This window comes from Apodemus sylvaticus, chromosome 13, assembly GCF_947179515.1.
Source record: "Apodemus sylvaticus chromosome 13, mApoSyl1.1, whole genome shotgun sequence".
Taxonomy (NCBI): Eukaryota; Metazoa; Chordata; class Mammalia; order Rodentia; family Muridae; genus Apodemus; species Apodemus sylvaticus.
This window is the reverse complement of record NC_067484.1, coordinates 16,069,986-16,088,880: the sequence shown is the minus strand read 5'-3', so window position 1 is coordinate 16,088,880 and position 18,895 is coordinate 16,069,986. Positions and strand designations below refer to the sequence as shown.

At 52.5% G+C, this 18,895-nt stretch overlaps 1 protein-coding gene across 4 annotated transcripts in view; it reads right to left on the bottom strand.

Annotated features, from left to right (window-relative positions):
• Positions 1 to 12,221, bottom strand: part of Nfatc1 (nuclear factor of activated T cells 1) — a 106,906-nt gene extending 94,685 nt beyond the window's left edge. For 3 of the 4 annotated variants that reach the window (XM_052155898.1, XM_052155900.1, XM_052155901.1), the window contains exon 1: positions 11,794 to 12,221. In XM_052155898.1, coding sequence (XP_052011858.1) covers positions 11,794 to 11,920 — 127 coding nt within the window. In that variant the 5' untranslated portion in view covers positions 11,921 to 12,221. Of the gene's footprint in view, positions 1 to 7,372; positions 7,509 to 11,793 lie in introns of those variants that run through there. The other variant, XM_052155899.1, reaches the window with a different exon arrangement.
• Between the last annotated feature and the right edge of the window lie 6,674 nt (positions 12,222 to 18,895).

Sequence of the window (18,895 nt, the reverse complement as noted above, 5' to 3'; positions counted from 1 at the left end):
GTGGAAAAGCCAGAAGACCAAAGGTTGGTTAGTAAGGCCAATAGATGGTCCAGCTCCTCTGTGAGGTCACCAACCAGAAAGTCTGGAACAGCTGAGCAGGGACCCTATTCAGGAGCGGCACTACCAGATGCCTGTGTCCAGGGCTGTCTGCTCTCACCAAAGGCTGTCTAAACATTCATTTTGGCAAAAGGAGGTGGGGCAAGAAGGAAGAAGGAAGAGGGGGAGAGAGGGAGGGGAAAGAGGGGGTAGAGGGAGAGGAAGAGAAGAAAGAGGAGGAGGAAGAGACAGAGGAGAAATGAGAGGGAGAGGAGAGGGTTCTCTATGCACTCTATGTTTTTCTGTCCCATATAGATGACAGACACAACGAAAGACGTTGCTGGAAAGATCTTCCTCAGCTGGCCCAGCACTTCCCAATCTAGAACTTTCTATGGAAAAGCACAGTCAATAGCTCAGAAGATGTGTCGGGGATCTGCCCATCTTTGGGCAAGAAGTCAGGAGGTCTTAACTAGTCCATCAAAGTCAGTAGTGTAAGATGAGGACCCCAAAAAGTCACTGCGTTAAATGATAAAAGGGAGGAAGAAATTACAGACTAATAGGGTAGGAGTTTTAGAAATGGGTTCCGACATTACTTTCGTTGGAGTCTAAGTCTTGGAAGAATGCCTGTGTCTTGACTCAGCCTCACTTCTGAACGTTGACTTCTGGCTTGGTGCTGTCTGAGGTACTACACCCTGTGAAGCATGCCTCTGTCAGGAAGTAGTTGTCACTGTGCTCCCATCCAAGCAGGCCCCTTCTGGGCATCTCCTAAGGTCTTCAGAAATTCACACACTCACTGCACTGCCACCCACAGATGGGCGTGTCCTTCATGACCTCCCGTGCTCATCACCTAAAGGGCCCCTTCAGGATTACATCATCTGTGCTGGCTCTCCCCTTCACAATCTCAGTACCACCATGGTTCAAAGGGGTTCGATACTAGAGCCCAGAGCACAGCCTCTAGCAGATATGGTACACAGCACAGCAATTCAAGCTTCTGCCAGAGGCACCACTGCTAAACAAAGGTGCTCCAGGAAGACATCCTGAGAATGGTGGTAACTACACCATGTGAGACAGCACGCACCCAGGGCAGGTAGCCTCAGAGGCTCCAGCCCTGAGCAGGTAGCTAATCTGCCCAGGAAGTCAAGTCTTGCCAAGGTTATATGCTGCCCTATGTTTCTAGAGCTCTGTGCACTGTATGAAGCCTGCCAATAACACAACACTGGAAAAAAAATGGCCTTTCAAGTTGGGAGAGATGGCTTAGTGGTTAGGAACACCCCACGCTCTTGCAGAAGACCTGGGCAGGATAGTTTACAACCATCTGTAACTCCAGTTTCAGGGGGATTGGATGTCCCTTTGTGACCTTTGCAGGCACCAAGCACACGTGTGGTATATATCTACACATGTGGGCAAAACACACATCAAATAAGTACATCTTTTTAAAAACAAATAAAATCTGTTTTCATCTTAAGGGAACCCAATTCCAGAAGAAAAGGAAGTTCGAGGCCAAGGCTGATAGGAAACATGGGTATCACAGCAGCTGTGCACACACTGGAAAAGCTGAGCCCGGCGACTGCTCAGGTCTTCAGATGCTGAAGACCCAAAGCAGTCCTACCTGGCCTTGAGCTGCCAGATCCCAAGAGAGGCAAACCTGCAGTTGGCCAGGGCCTGGCCTATGTTCTCTGCCTCCCAAGTGAAAGAATCCTATTTAATCCAGACCAGGGCTGGCCCCACAACTGACCACCTTCTTTTGGAAGGAAGGGGAAATTGGAAGAGTTCTCTAGAAACTTCTAGCAACAAGCCAAGCTAAGTCCTGCCTTGACAGCCCTGGAGTGTTTCGGCCAAGGCGTCAGCTGCCTGGGGTACTGGAAGATTCCAGAAAAAAAAATGGCTGAGTGGCAGGCAGTGAGCAGACAACATGGCAAATCTCTGCTTGTCCCCTTGGGGCTGTCTTAACAACAGGGTGTCTGAGGCCCAGAGAAAGAGGAAGAAGGAGGCTTCTCACTCTGGGTCCTCTCAGATGCAGAAGAAGAGGAAGTTGTGGAAAAGATACCATGTGGGCCCCAGGACATTACAAGAGTGGCCTTTATTTTAACCATAATGTTTGAGTAAAATATGATTCAACAGGGCAAAGAAAACTCCATAAACCATTTATTAAAAAAACAGAAATGGGGGTTGGGATAGAGCTCAGTTAGTAAGCACTTGGCTGGCCTTTAAGGATCCTTGGGTTCAATGCCTAGCACCAAATATGTGCACACATGCACACTGATAAGGAAGTGGAGGCAGGAGGATCATGAATTAGAAGCTATCCTGGTACACAGTGAGTTAGACTAGCCCGGGGCTACATGAGACCCTTTCTCGAAAATAACAGATTAAAAACAAAACCAATTAGTTCACACATGGATTTCGTTGGTTAAACTCCAAAACAAAATCTTAAATGCCTGAGAGCTGTCTGCGCTCTCGTCAGAGTCCTCCGGTGCCCACTGACTCCACGGCAGGCGGCTGAATGCAGATGAACGACCTCTTGCTACAAAGTCTGGACGTGTGGGGGCAGAACTAGTCCTCCACTTCCACCGATGTCCACTTCCTCAAAGGATCACTCTATGGGGTCTATCAGGAATGCCAGGCTTCCCAATAAATTCCTTACCAATCCTGAGACATTAGGCTGTTTATGCAACATCAGAAGCTGCCATCCTGGCAGCCTGGCTTTGGCTGAATGGCCCAGTAAACTGAGGAGACCACGGAAGAAAAGCACAACCGAAAGCAGAGGCCTCTCAAGCACACATTCTGTTATCTCATGTAATAGAAAAGCACGGCGCGGCCACCCTGTGCAGGTGCCACTGTCGGTCCATCCTCCTGGTCCTCTAAGCTCCTTTCTCTCAGCCCCCCTGTGGCATTCAGTATTCCACACAGATGAGAAGTCGTGCAAGGCAATGTTGGCTGAACAAATCCAGAACTCTGGCGCTGGCCAGCTCCCACCGGCCTCAGCAAACTCGACAAGCTGGTATTACTGCAACTGTACCAGGGCAGTGCCCACCATGGTCGGTGGGTGTTCTCTTAAGGCATGTGGAGAAAGCCTGCCGCCACCAGGTAATCTGTGGCACCTGCTGGGAAATCCCTCTGTAGGTGCTCCAGTTTGGGGCACTTGGTATTTTACCTGGAGTGAAGACAATGTCGTGTGTCTGCCACACCACGTGTATGTGACGCTTACATGTATGTGACCCTCTGCCATGAGCATGGCCTTTGGAGCCCCCACCCAAACTCACTGTTCAGAAGCACAAGGCATAACCCATCACAGCAAACTTTCACCTTTCATTTTAAGGAGCACCCCTATAGCTTTTCCTGGGACTGCACTGTGGGACTTGAAGCTAGAAATAGAACTAGGAAGATCCTGCCAGCCTGGCCCAGGCCTCCAAAGCCTCCTGCCCACCCCGATCTTTCTACATGTAATAGAACCTGCAGGGTGTGGGGGAGGCTGCAAGTCTCCACACTTTGGGATGAAACAAAAGAATACAAAACAGTTCCGGGGCAGCACAGTTCCTGTGCTGACTTAGGTACTGGATGGAGGGCCCTAGTGAGGACAGTTTGGAGCCGAGGTCAGTCCCGAGAAGTGACAGACAGCGACAGGTTCTCAATGCTGTCATGAAGGGAGATTTACAGGGTAGAGTGCTGGACTTGCTGAAGCAACAGCAAATGTCACCCAATGGTCCGCAGATAAGCTCACTACAGCATGCGTAAGGGTCCTGTGTCCAGCCTGGGTCCACGTCTTTCCTCGAAGACCTCCGACATTCCCCCTGGGTATATATTAAAGCATCATTTTCCCTTGTTGTGTTCCAAGGCGCTCCTACTTAGCTAAGGGCTTCTTTTGAGAACCTGATACAGAGCTAGTCTATCCTGCTCACACGGACAGGTTTGTCCTTGATTAAAACATCTATAGAACTTGAGCTCAGTGAGGCTGTTCCCAGCAAAGACTGAAGCCCTTTTCCAAAGACACCAAACCTTAGCATACTTGGTGGGGGCAGGGGAAGCTCCTGGGGCAAGACCCACTCCTCCCATGGATTCCTGTGGTGGGACTGAGCAACCAACACAGGCTCCTCTACATCCTGCTGTAAAGAGAGAAGTTACAGCCCTTGGCAGAAAACACTTGAGAATAAAACCTCTTTGGAATCCCATGCAGCAAAGCCCCCTTTCCGCTGGTCCACTGTTTAAGCCTGGAAGCTGGTGGGCAGAGCTGGCTGGGCCCAGGGCCTTGGCCAGTTTCCTCTTGGGTTACCACGGAGACAGAACTAAGTGGTCAGGCCAAAATAACTTACAAAACAGGAGCCCTGGGGCGGGAAGCGGCACACCCGCCTCCCAGCTGACGAGCAAAGCAGCTATTTCCTGAGCCCCAGAAGGGAGCCTATGGCCCTGCCTTCTCCCCAAAAGCCGACCCTGGCCCACTGGTTGGCAGGGTAGAGACAGAAGGATGCCCGACCCTGGCCGAGAGCATTATTCCAGTCTTGCTCTGCTCCAGACTGCGGACTTTAAAATAGTTTCTTTCTGCTCCCCTCACAAATGGAGATTGTATTTCCACCACTGGCACCTGCTGTGCACTTTGGAAATAAAGCAGAAGACACAATCCCTCTCTCCTAAGAGCCTGGTGGTTAGGAGCCATAAGATGGGTAGGTGATAGGAGCGAAAGGCCCTGCCTAGGCCCGCTGCAGCCCAGCCTGTCCTCTATGGGTGAATGGCGGCGGCGTGTGTGTGTGTGTGTGTGTGTGTGTGTGTGTGTGTGTGTGTGTGTGGCTGTGTCCGCTTCTTGGAGCTCTGGGGATGTAGGCTGTGCTCTGAAGTAGCCATGTCCTCTTTCATAACGTGGACTTGTGTGCTTAGCACAAGCTGCAAGAGTCAAATGTTACTTTACCATTGATCTCAGAATCGTCCAGTCCTTTACGAATGTATGTTTAGACCAGTTCCAGATAATGTGAAGCTCGTTCTGCTGTTTAGTGGGGAGCAGAGTTTAGTAAGTTCAGATGATTGTGTAATATAAATAATGTAATTGGACATTTAATACAATGTGATGATGTTGGTAATAAGAGAGAAAAAAGCCAGAGTCAGTATGTCGTCTGTCTTCTGTCTGTCTGTCTGTCTGTCTCTAAAAGATCAGAAGCGTTACGTGTTGTGCATGTCGAATGTTCTCTAGCACCTTCTTTCAATACTATAAAAGGGAGAAAAAGTTCTTCCCAAGGCTGGCCCCCTTATCCCAGGCTCTCTCCAGTGGCCGACAACTGTAAGCCAGAAGTGCTGGGCTTAGATGTAGCATCTTGGTTTCACTGAGGCAGTGGCCCACAGTTCACAGAGACAACCATCCACAGGCATGTCCCTGCAGCTCTGTGCAGTTCTAGGGAGCACTCACCTATGTGCTAGGGAGTTCCAGGGAGCACTCTGTGATGGCTACACCTGGCCTGGGCTGCAGAAGACACAAGGCTTGACCTTTCTACTCCATCTACTTCAGAGCAAAACCATCCCAAGCATATCTGCGGGGCATGGCTCCCCACATGTGAGGGAAGGAGGCCACCTGAACCCATTTGTCACCCAAAGTTCAAGAGCCACCTGCTTCCCAGGCCAAAAGACAGCCCGGGGCTTGCCAGAGCTCCTACCAGTGTCTTCTTCATGAATAAACTGACTTCCTGTGTGCTTTCCAGTGAGTGGGATCTCAACTGGAGCATTATGTGTCCCAAACAGTTCTGAAAGACCCTCTGTGAGCCGCTGTGTCCAGCCATGAGCTGAAGACTCCAGAGAGCCTGGCATTCTGAATCCCACTAGTGGTCTACCTGAGCGAGTGCAGCCTGCTTCCCTCAAAGGGTCTCAGTACTGAGTCTGTGGAGACTACCACCAAGTTCCTAGATCCTCTCTCCTCTCCCCCAAGCAGTCCACAAGCCACCCTGAGGTAACAAAGTACCCATTTTGGATCTCTATGTCTGTTGCTAGTACTGGACCTGTAGTCACTTGTCCATTCAGAGTAAACAAGGGGTACAGGAAGGCTGTGGGGCCCTACCCAAACAGCGGGCAGCCTGGAGAGCCCAGGAAGGCTCTGTAGCTGTATCTCTCCCTAGAGAGACAGGAGCTAAAGGCACCATAAGGGAACCAGAAGTACAGCGGTGCACACTCATCCAAATCCAACATGGACACCCTAAGGGGAAGTCAAGAGGAAGCCCTTCTGCCTGGAGTGGGAGAGTTCTGGAGAGAACTCTCCAGAAATGCCCCCAAGCCCTGACACAGCAGCTAATCCAAATCCCCCAACCAGCAGGGCCAAGAGCTGTGGAGGGAGGGTCCCCACCTTTAGCCCCAGAGCTCTTCCCTCTTCCAGCCTTTCTTGCCTTGCATGCCACTGACCCCAGAGCCCTGTGACCTGGGCCCTGAAGAGGGAAAACCTATCAGAAAGGAGTCTTATTGGAGGACATATGCAGTTGCTGAGTTGTGACAGCCAAGTTGGTGCACTCACCTTCAAAAGCGATCAAGATGTTTAACTTTTTAAAAAGGGTAGTGAGCGTCACGGACTACAAGGCACGCTCCTTTCCGAGATGCTCTACAAGTGTCTGTTCTGTCCCCACACGCCTGGGAAGCGGACCCCAAGGAAAGCACTGAACGCTGTCCATCGGGGGCTGTGTGTGCAACTTGGAACAGAAAGTCAGGTGGAGGAAAGAGCCAGACTGCCCAGGAGGGGGATTGGTGCAAGGAATGGGCTGTCACTGTTCAGGAGACTCAAGTTTGGGGAAACAGCACATTGATTGTTGACCTAGCTGGAAGCTTTACTTTTGACAGAGAGGAGAAAATGAAAGACAGCGAAAGCTCTCAAGTTCTGGTTGCTGAGGTGTGGACTGGAAACCCGAGTGGTGGAGCCTTCCTGCTGAGGGAGCTGCGGTGGCGGTCAGCACCGGGCCAGGCCTCCAGGCTCCAGGTCCCCGGGACCAGGCGGTAGCAGCCGGGCTCTCAGAAAGGGCGGCTTCCGACCGCCCTCTGGCAGCACCGCTGACCATCTGTCCCCGGACTACGAGGTCCAAGTCCTGCACCGGACACAGCCTCCCCTGGGGTAAGGGCCTCCTGGAAGGAGGGGGAGCCCTCTCCGCGACCCGGTGCTCCGATGCCAGGAAGTGCCCGGCGGGTGAGCGTGGCAGGCTCGCCCCACAGGTGGCCTCCCGCCTCCTTGCGGCCGGCGGCAATTTGGTCCGCGTCGCTCCTGGCCGCGCAGGGCGGCGGCCCGGGGTCCCGGCTGGTGCCAGGTTGGGGCGGGCACCGGCGACCTCAGCAAAGTCGGGCCCTCGGCGGGGCGCAGTCGCCCGCCGCCCCCTGCCGGACCCACCTGCGGCCGCGGCGCCCCCGCCGCTCTGATCGAACTCGAAGAGGAAATCGAAGTCGAACTCCGGGTCCTGCTCCAGCCCCGTCATGTCGGGGTCGCGCGGCACTGGTGCGCCCGGCGCTCGCGCGCGTCCCCGGCGTGACGCGGCCCCCGCCTCCTGTCCCCTCCCCTGTCCCCTCCCCGGCCTCCCGCCCCGGTCCCGCCCCTGTCCCCCCGGGTGTTTCCGGGTTTACATAAACAGGCGGCTCACGGCCGCCGGCTTCCTAGTTTTAAATAAACTCCGCGCGCGAGCCCGAGCGCAGCCTGGGCTCCACTCGCGCCCGCAGGACCGCGCGGTCCGGGGTCCACCCCCGGCCCTCGGCAGCATGCCGGTTCCCCCTCACGACCCCGCGCGGCTCCCCCGGGCCCCCGCCTCCCGTGGGACCTCGGTCTCCCTGAGGATGCCCCCGCCCCGCGGGAACCCAGCCCCCTGCCCGCAGCCCCAGCGTGGCGCCCCAACCTTGGCGCAGCCGGCCAAGCCCAACAGCCCAGACCCGGCTGCGCCGCCGTTGCTCCCGGACCGAGCGCAGGGCCGACGGGGGCTGGAGCTGCGTCCTGAACCGGCAGCCCGGCCTCGCAGCCGGTTCCCTGGTTCCTGTTCAGCGTGGTGTGCAGTCCACAGCCGAAGGAGGTGCCCTGGGTCTTGCTGTTTCCCTGCACCAGGAAAAAGACCAAAGCTACTGAATTAGTTCAAAAGTTCGAAAAGAAAGCTGCTGAATTAGTTCAAAAGTTCGAAAAGATAGGAACAGGGAATATATATATATTTCCCCCCAAACATGGCCTCTCTTAGGCTTCCTCCAGTTGCTGTCCAAGGAAACCCAACTTCAGGGACGCATCCCAGAGCGTTGCAACTTCAAGCAGTAAATGCTGGGGGTGTCATTTTCTAGCCCTGCTTTTGCTAAAGAAATTACCTGAAATGGACAGGAAAATGAGGGTGGGGTTTCCTGAGGGTTGCCTTCTCCTCTGTGCAGGTCAAACCCCAGGGTACAGTTGCTTATGAGCCAGCCATTCGAGTCTACCCACGGCGGCCACCTCGCTCTGTGGGCACCTAACTCAAAGCAAATCTTGTTTTCATGCACTAAGGACCTCATTACCCTTTCAACTCCTTAAACACCGCGCACTCCTGTTTTAGTAGGGGTGATTTCAAAGCTCCCAAAGGCTGAGTAGGTGCTGGGTGTTACCCATTCAAACAAGGTACCATGCACACAGCAATCAGAAGGAAAAGGCTGGGCCTGCAGAGCCCCGTCCATCTTTTCCTGTTTCTCCCAGCTTTTTGTTCTAACTTTCCTGGTGTCTTGGCACCGCATAAACCAACATCTGGAATATCAGGAAAAGAGTGGCCAGGGCAGGAGAGGCCAGTATCAGAACCCAACCCGGGAAGGAGGCAGGAAGGAAAGGAGGAGGGAGATTAGTGTCAGTATCTGCCACCAGACGCAAGTGTCCCCTGTGTCCTCCGGCCCTGCAGCTCTGGGCTTTGGGGGACGGCTTTTTCCGGAGGCTAACTTGAGCATCACGTGGGCTACCACTTCTCCCAGGACCCTGTTTCAATGGCTGCTTTTCTCCCGTGATAAACTATAGTTCAGTCTGGCCTGATTTAGTTTCTAATAATAGTTCTCACTTTGAGATGCAAGTTGAAGCATTGTTTTGTTTTACTTTTCTTTTTTGCTGACCTTCAGGGAAATGGAAGTTCTGTGTTCTGTGGCAAAACCTCACCTCTGTCTTTATCCACCTTTCCACAGTTACACCCACAACAGAGCTTCTTGTCTATGTTTTGAAGAAAGCTTTTTGCTAAAATTACAAAGCACCTGGCTTCCCCTGGCCATATGCCCCCAGATGTTGGGACGATAGGAGATAGGAAGTCACAAGGCCTTTCTCTCAGAGGCTGGCCTGCCTCCCTCCATGCCTGTTCCCTAACACAGGAGCCAATCAACACAACCACGTATGAAGTGCTACCCTGTGCCTCTACCACCCCTTGCCAGTCCTCTATAGAGTATGAGGCTTGACCCGCCAGTTCGGCAGACACTCCAGTTTTGATAGAAGTGTTTAGCTTGGACCACTTCTTCCCAACTGTGCAAGATGTTAAGGGGCCAGCCCCAGAGCTGGCTGGATGAAGCAGGCTGCATGGCGGGCTGCAGCATTTTCTAATCTGGATTAGGAAACAGCGCCATGAAGCTAAATAGCTGGAGAACAGGGCAAGCTTTGTTCCGCTCGGGAGAGCCTGTGGGGCATTGTGTGAGGCAACTCTGACGCTGTGGCTACCTACAGGCTTGTGTTTCTCGGAGTTCTTCAGAGCAGAGCAGCACAAGGCCTTCAAAAACGGCTGAATGAGTTTCCAACCAGATGCCCACCAAGCGGGCGGAAGACCTCAGAGAAGGCTGGTGTCCGATCAAGGCCTGCTCAAGGACAGGGTGTCTCCCTATGGCCAGCAGCAGCGGCAGATACTGACCTGCAGCATTCAGTTCCTTTCCCCTGCCTGGGTCTGGCTGTCTCGGGACTGGGCCACAGTTTCTACTTAGCTCAGTTATATCCACACACTCTCTGTAAAACATGATCAGTATCATTCGGTCACAGGGCATTATTGCCTCCAGCCCACGGCTTCATCGGGGACACTGTCAACCTTCCTTTTCTACGTAGGTTACACAAGAAATGATCACTGCCCTCTGCCCAATAGCTTTTCCCCTAAAAGAAAGAAAGAAAGAAAGAAAGAAAGAAAGAAAGAAAGAAAGAAAGAAAGAAAGAAAGAAAGAAAGAAAGACAAAAGTGTTTTGTGGACATGGGGTCTTACACTGAAGCCCAAGGCAGGCCTGGTTCTCACTTTGGGCCCAGGCTGGCGTCAGACTCACGGCAATCCTCCTGTCTTAGTTTCTCAGGTGCAGAGATTACACCTAGGATTACAAAGGTAAGCCCTCAAGCTCAGCTTAGAAGACTTCTTGAGTAATGGAACAGTAACTCTACAAGTAAAGAAGGTAAGCTTTAAGGCCTCGAAGAAGACGACGAATCAGAAGAAAAGTGACTGACTGATGTGTGTGGAAATAAATGTCAAGAAATTCACAACCCAGACCACAACAAAAACACTGTAGCTTTCCTTGCGGCAAGAGCTCATCCTGAGGACACTTAGCAACACTTAGACCTCTTTAAAATTGAGGTCAGTGGCATGAGACAAACAATATCTGCCCTCTTTGGTTCAAAGTTCACACAATACTTTCTATCCAGGACACCTGGGCTCTGAAAATCTGGATCCGTTTGTGCTGAGCTGATGGCTCAAGTCTAAAGGTAAGTAAGGTGTCCAGGGCTCCCTCTCTGGGAACTGATGCCTCTGCCTGACCCGCTCATCAGACCCTCACAGGAAGCTAAGGTTTCCTTCCAAGTGCTTGTCTACAGGATGGCCGCCCTTGTAAACAGGAGTGCCCCAGCCGAGCAGGGGTCCAGCTGGCCTTCAGCAATTTTAAGTTACGTCTTTGGTGCCAAAAAGGAATTAGGAGACATGGCTCCCAGGGTCCGTTCTACACCGGTCAAGTCATTCCCTGCTGAAAAGCTAGCCACTCTTCAAAGGGTGTCTCAAAGACACCTGCAGGAGCCTAAACGGTTTTAGAAGTTATTTTGCTAGCTCTTTTGAGGGGACCTGAAGGGCCCTCACAGAAGGTCTGGGCCATGTCATTCTTGTGGCCCTGCCAGGTAAGGGCAGATTGAAAGGCATGTTCCTTACTTGGAAGAAGCAACTTCAAACCTGGCAGTCCATCTTCGATCTTTCCCAAGGGATTTTCTAAGGCAGAATTCTTGTCTGAATACAACATTTGGCCACAAGCTTAAGAAGCATTTAGAAGCCTGGACCACTTGGGGCCACTTGGCCAAGCCCTCACTTTTAGTGAGAGGCATCTAAGGCTCTGCTCACTCGCAAGGATGCGGGACTCTTAGACTTCTGGTCATGGCTTCGCTTGCCTTCCTGAGGTAGAGGCAACTCTGCTCTCCAAAGATGGCTCACTTCATCCCAGGGTTGTTTTTGTTGTTTTTGGTTCTGACGCTCTCCTCTCTCGCCCCCACAGTGCCCCATCCTCAAATCTCACCCCTGCGAATCAAGTTTCCCCAGGTGGGATCTCCCGAGACCCCAGCCAAAGCCAAGTTTGAGTACTCCGCGCTAGAGAAGAGGAGACACCTATTGGCAAGAAAGCGCGCTAGAAATCTGGGCTGCGCCGGGGAAACACCAGGGGGACACCCTTCATAGTGTGTGCCACGCTGTCCGGCCGGACGCCCGCGCCCCTCCCTGGACGCGCAGACCGGCCCCGGCAGCCTGGCCGGGGAGGAGGACTCGAGATGGGTGCGGGGCGCGGGGAGCGGGCACGAAAAGCCAGGGCACACGAGCGCGAAGGGAGGGACGCGGGGCTTACCTTCCTCGGCCGCCTTCATGGTGCTGCCGGCGGGCGGCGCGGGCCGCAAAGTTTCTCCGCTCCCGCAGACTGCGGCCGGAGGGCCGAGTGGAAACTTGGAAGGGACTGGAAAGCTGGTACTTGGCATCCACGCGGCGGTGGCGGCGGCGGCAGCGGCGAGCAGCAGGAGGAGGAGCGGGAGCTGGCGCGGCGAGCAGCTCCGGGCCGGCTTCGGAGTCCGACCTCTCCTTCGCCAACACGCGCCGGGCCGGGCTCAGCGCCGCGCGCCGCGGGGAGGTGACATGCGGGGTGTGTACGCGCGTGGCTGGCCTGTCTGCGGCCAGGGACTCGCCGCAAGGGCGGAGGTGCGTGCGGCGCCGGGGAGCTCGTGCCCCGCCGCTGGGATCGGCGCGGCGACTCTGCCGCCCAGTTCGGAGCCTCTCGGTCTCACTCTGGGTCTCACTCTGACGCAGGGCCGGGCTCTGCCTTCTGCCTTTTTAAAGCTGGAAAACACCTCCCCCGGCTCCCGCCCGCCTGGCCGCTCCCGCGCCCCCTCCCTGCAGTGACATCACGCCCCTGCCCGCCCGAGCCGGCGCGGGGCCCGGGGCACAAGTCGCGGAGCGCCGCCCTCTGTGCGCAGCGGCTGCCGTTTGCTGGGCAAGCGGGGCACCCTGCTTTGGACAGGGGTACCCTGGGGTGGACCAGCCGGGCGCATTGAGAGGGAAGGGACGCAGCGGGGGAGGGGGGTAATGAGGACTCAAGGGACAGGAGGGAGCTCCCAGAGGTGCGCAGTGGCACCTGGAAGTGGGCAAAGGTGTACAAGAGGATAGATGGGGAGCAAAGGGAGACTAGGAGGAGAAGGGCTCACCGGGAAGAGTTGGGGGACTTAGAAACAGGCGGAGACGAATGGGAAGGAAAGGGCTTGCCAGGGGACGATGGGCGAACGCGCCAAGCCGGGATGGCGGCGGCTTCACGCGGGTGCCCCGAGAAAGCTACTCTCCCTTTTAATGAGGGGCTGGGGGTACGAGCGGCGGGGGAAGGGTGTCGAGACGCCTTGCATGCTGAAGTCATTATGTAAAATCGCAGGCTTCCCCCGCTGTGGAAATTTGGAAAAGCGCTTCCACTGGCAGGCGGGAGTAAGGAAATTCCCATCCCGCTAAATTACTAACAGATTGCATGGGCGTCCCGGGACAGCCAGATATTGTCATTTTTACTCTGTAAATATCTGAGCGAACTGGGTTGCTTGCTGTACGAGAAGGGGAGGGGCAGCGCGTCTAGGAGAGCGCGCCCACCTGCACAGCTCCTCCCCTGGGTCTCTGGCCGGGTGCGGGCCCGACTGGTGCAAGGACCACAGGGTGCTTTGGAGACGCATCCGTGAGTTTCTGGCAAAGGAAGAGGCTGGTGCTGGGGCCCTTCTGAGGATTCTGTCCCGCCTAGCTTCACACTTTTTCTCTTTCAGATCTCCCCTCAGCTCCTAGGGGCGTAACACTGCTGCCAAAACCCGACCATATTTTCTTGTTGGCTTTGGATGGAACGGATTGGTGGGCTGGGCAGTTAGAACGTCTGGTGTATAGAAATCATAAATCTATTGGCCTACACCTCATATGCTTTAAAATAAACCCAAAAGCAAAAAAAAAAAAAAAAAAAAAAAAAAGCCGGCGAGACTGTGGGGCGCGCGGGGCGTGTACTGAGCCAGTAGGTGCTCCAAAGTACTTCACACCCCAAGACTTAGGGAAATCTGATCCAACCAGCAAGTAGAGCTGGCCAACTGGGCTCGATGTTAATATGAAAACTTGGCTAAAACCCATCCACTCTACCAGCAGCATCTAGCGGCTCTTTCCAGCTGCCTCAGCGCCTCAGAACTAAAAGCCACACTTTTTTTCTACCACAGCAGAGAAGCTCAATGGTAGGTGCTGCATAGTCACAGGCAGTGCCCAACATGTCTCAGGTGCACTACCTGCTGGCCTGCTCCTCACGCAGAGAGCTGAGCATGGCACGCACCTCTCTACCTCTGGCGTTGAGAGGATGGAGCCAGTCTCAGAGGTGCTGTAGAGGAGAGCGAGGCTGGAGGCGCCTACACGGGGGCTTGGAAGATGATCTATTAAGTAGCTGAAGGCTCAGTAAAGATACTGAGATGTGGGCGAGGACGTCAAAGAGGAACCTTCAAAACCTGCAGAAAGGCGCGGACGCCTTCCTGCTCTCCTTGAAAGAGGTTGCCACTAGGGGGTGCCAAGACCCCATTGCCCAAGAACCCCACCCCACCCCCACCCCCAAATCCCGGTGTCGCTCGACCAGGATGCCAAGATTTGGCTTGAAGAGTTTCCGTCCCCGCCCTCCCCTGTCCAGGACCAGGCGGGGCGGGGCGGGGCGGGGCATCAGCGGCGAGGCGTGGCGCGAAGACTAAGGCCCACCCGAGACCTTGGGGACTCCGGAGGGCAGAGGAGTTCCCACACGTCGCGTCAGAGACGCTGACCTGTCCGCATTCTTGGACTTGCAGAGCTGTGCAAAGCTTGAAGGAAGCCAGGATTCTTCCAGGAGCTCCCTTCATCCCCTCTCCTTCCTTTTCCTTTATAGCCTCGGCCTTCCCCTGTTCCTCTTGGACTCTTTTCCTTTCTGCTCTGACCCTTCATCTCCTCTCCCTTCATTTCCTCTCCTCCCTCTTCTTCCTCCTGCTCCTCCTCTTCCTCCTGTCTGCTCCTCCCCCTCCCTCTCCAATAAATAACTTTTCACCCCATCCAGAAAAGCCCTTTCCTGTCTGTCTCAATGCCCTCCTTATCCCCCGCGGGTGACGGAATCCCGGGCCTGTTTCCCTCTGTTTAATGCCGTTGCCGGGACCACGGTGGCCGCACGCCAGGCGCAGGGAGTTCCGGAGGCAGCGGCGCAGGAGCTCGGCCAGCTCTGAGCTGTCCGCCAGGCCCTGCGGCCACCTCGGGCTCAAGCCTGGTCCCGCGGCCGGCCGCGCTCCGTGCGCGGCCCTACCGCCTCTTTCCTCTTCCTTCGGCCTCCTCTAGAGGAGGTTTGTTTATAGCTGCTACCAGGAGAGACGTTACACGGGTTTTATTTTAAGGGTTGGCGATGACTAACAAAGTTAAAAGGAGCTTAGGACAGAAAACAAGACTATTTTTAGATTACTGTTGCTTCTGTGGATTATTGGGGCAAATACACCCCAGAAGCTTAATCCAAAAGGTGTCTTTGGATGCTAAGTCCTTCCTTCTGGGGCACATTTGGGTATCCACTCAGCTCAGCGCTCAAAGTTTCCAAGAGCCAGGCAATTGATGTTTCTAACCTGGTATGAAAACACAAGAGCTCAGAAAACCCCAGCAAGATCAGGTGGGTTTCTAGTGCAAGAGCAGGGGCCTGTGCTGCTAGGGGGCACGACTCAGTCCTGCAACCAGGAGCCTCCTTTGGTCTCCCCAAGAACTGTACACTGCACTGTGGGCAGGTGCAGTGCCCCAGGCTAGGGAGGGCTTCCTTGTACAGTCAAGCCACATACCCATGTGCATCTTGCTTGCATAAACCATGTAAAACACCTGTAGTTAAATACACATCTTTTCACTGCATTTGCAATTTGAACCACAGTACTGGCTACTTTCAAACTCCCTCCCATTATTGCACCTGAAGCTTCTGACTGGTTCTACTTCACAGCACAGGGAGGAGCCCCAGGACTGTGAGGCATTGGGAAGGCTGGAGACCTGGGCCTTCCTCCAGAGCCTGTACAGGAGGGTGGAATTAAAAAGCCAGAATTCAGGGGCATTATTTTTTAAAAGATGGTCTCAGGTAGCCCAGGCTGGCCTTGAACTCCGGGTCCTCTTACATCCATCTCCCCAGTTCTAGGGTGACAGGTGTGCACCACCTGTTTTGAGTTGGTTGGTTAGCCATGGGTGCTAAAGACCTCCCTTGATGTGCTGCACCACACTGATTGGTGCCCAGTCAGGTTACTTTTAAAGTGCTTCAAAACCTCAAGTGAAGCCTCACAGTTGCTCTTGAGTTAGTTACAGCAACACTGGTCACTCCCTTACGGACCTTCGGGTATTTTGAAGGACCACAGATTTGGGGTTCAGAGAGCTTAACACTAGAGGCAGAACCTTGTGTGAGGAAGCACTGCTCGTAGAGTGCATACTGAGACCAGACAGTCCATTCTTTGTTACCTAAGGCCTCGCCCCAACCTGCCCTGTTGCCAGACCATTCTGCCTTGCCCTAGGCCCAAAGGCAGTGGAGTCAAGAGCCTGTGAAAACAACAATTTAACGTAAATGTTCATCCTTTAAGTTGACTTTCTCTAGTATTTTGTCTCATGATGAAAATTTAACACAGCCCTAAAACAACAAAATAAAACAAATACTACAATCAGTCAGTCAGTCATTAGCAACTTCCCTCCAGGGCATATGCCTGAGAAATCAGGATAAAGACCAAACTGCTGGTCCTTGATACCTAGTGTTCTTCACTTTCCTTATCTTTTGCCTAAAGTGGCCACAAGGGACTTCCACACTGAAGCCATTCTGAGTCATGCTCAGACTTAGAATGACACTAGAGTCAACCTGCCCCACCTCTGAAGGCTACCACCCAAGTACCTACTGGATTACTATGTCTACTTGGGAACTGTGTTGTTAGGCACGCCTATACTTATAACTGTTTCTCCTCTGAGATTGGTTCTTTTGTTACTTGGAAGCAGCCCTCTTAATCTGTATCAGTTAGCTTTCTGTTACTGTAACAAAACACAAAGATGATTAACATATGAAGAAATAAAATTTTTTACTTTACAGTTTTGGCCTGTTCAGGCTATTATTGAGTGGCCCTCATTACTTTAGGACCTATTGCAGTATAGCCTATCACAGTGGGATCATGGGATAGACCACAACAACCCCATCTCAGCAGAGAAGCAAAAGGAAGAGAACAGGGGTGGGGGGTGGGGGGTGGGGAGGAGGGCATCCACCTCATGAAGGGCCTGCCTCCAGAAATGTGGGGTTCCTACCAGGTGGTCTCACTGGCCAAAGGTTCCACTAATCATTCCATGGCTCCGATTCCTCTCTAGGAACCAAGTCTTCAATACATAAGACCTGGAGAGAATTGAGTCCAATTCAGCAATCATTGATTTTTTTTTTTTTTTTGGTCTCTTTTCTCCAAGAGTAGTATAGCCTTCACTCTAGCTTTTGTGAAGTTTCTTTTTTGCTTGATGTATGATTTCCATCATGGTAGTGAGTGTGTCCATTTCTACTTATAGCTTATCTCCAGAAGGCAGTATGAAATTGTACAGTGCTTTATTCCCCAGTTTGACTACTGCTGCCCCATGACTGGAATGTTAATCTGTTCACATTTCATGTTTCAGGTAATGAAGTTGAACTTTACGTTTTCTCTCTATATTCTCCATGTCCCTTTCGTTCAGTCTCTTTATTGCTTTGTTTGCATTACAGGATGTGTTTAGTGAGACTGTGTTTCCCTGGTTTGCAGTATCCGTTAGAGTCCTTCACTCCTGTGTTTGTCAGCTCTAGGTAACTTCAGATTTATCTGGAGTCCATTTCAACGACACACAGGAGCATTGTTTCTATGTGGTCCTCCCACTGCCCAGTGGTGTGATGTTCAACAGCATTGCAGAAAGCAATACGGACAAACCACAGGGTGCAGGGTAGGAATTGTTCCATTATCTTCTGCAGTCAGAAAATGACAAGGACGAACCTCATGGTGCTTTGTGGGAATTGTTCCTTTACCATCTGTAGTCTCTTAAGACACTATGTGTTATTATTGGCAAACATTACACCTGGGTTGCATTTCTGTAAGCTATCAGCAGAACACTACAGTATACACACATTGTTTTATATGATTGTTTGTTAAGTGAGTCGTGGGATGAGAAGAAAACATGCATATATATGCCTTGTAAAATCACGTGACTGTCTCCTGGGCTCTACTGCTTCCTGTCGGTGCAGGTTAATGTCACAGCGTTCCCACCTTTGCCTTGTATTTCTTGCAAGGAGGTTCTTTGTGTTAGCAGTGTATTCTTTGGCTTTTGTTTCTGTGGCAAAGCATTAATTCATCTAAGAGTTAAATGAAAGCAGTTTTGTTGAGCACAGGGGTCTCTTGCAAGTGTTTCTTAGTGCCCTTTGGACATACTGTCTTCAAGTCTCAGTTGCTTCTTCTAGAGTCAGATGTTAACCTTACTGGGGTTCTCTTGCAAGAGGTAATACCCCCATCTTCTGCTTTTGATATATCTCTTCGTGGGGTCAGTTTGTTGCTGGTCTCTTGAAGTTTACCTTCCTTGGAGTTTGCTGGGATTTTCCTGGTGGTGTAGATTGGTTTACACATTTGTAATAGTTTCAGCACTCCCTCTTCCTCTCTACCCCCCCCCCCCCCAGTGCATATGCTCTTGTTCTCTGACTCCCTTTCTTCCTCTCCCTGTCACTTCTTCTCATTCTTACAGTCCATGGCCTGCATAATCTCAGTTGGAATAGCACCACATTCCCAGTTGGTTCCCGTGCCAGCTCAGTGCTGTGGCTAAGCCCCCGCTGGGGCGCCATTTCCAGCACTTATTGGATCAGTGTGCCTTTCAGCTCTGGAAGTCCCACTTGGCTCTTCTTGGTGCTTTCTTCCCTCCATTGGCAGACTCTATTTAGATTTTATTTACCTTTCTTGGAGTTTGCTGGGATTTTTTTCATGTGAACTCTTCATCAACTAAACCTTACTTCATAGCTGTGAACACATCTACAGAGGAGAGCCTAATGTCCAAGTTATTACTGTTTTGGTTAGATATAACACCTGTTAATTCTTATAGGCAATTTCTATCATCTGTGTTTTGATAGGCATGGCTTGCGTTTCTTTATACATGTCAGGAGTTGGAGTTGGAAACGAGCCAGTTTAGACAATATATTACAGAATCTCTAGGTTCTGGTCTCCACGCATGTCTATAGCCTCATGTCCAGCTTGTTATTGTCACTATCTTATTGTCGGTGGCCTTGGGACCACCATATTAAGGTCTGTGCCCTCTACACGAAGCTTATGATATTGTTCCTTGGGAAGCAAAGGTGTCTCCCACAGTCACCTGCCTAACAGGTCTGAGTAGAGACCCTATCCTCCCCTTTTCAGTGAATTGGGCTATCATTTTGAGCAATGTGCTGGGGGCATAAATTGTCTCAC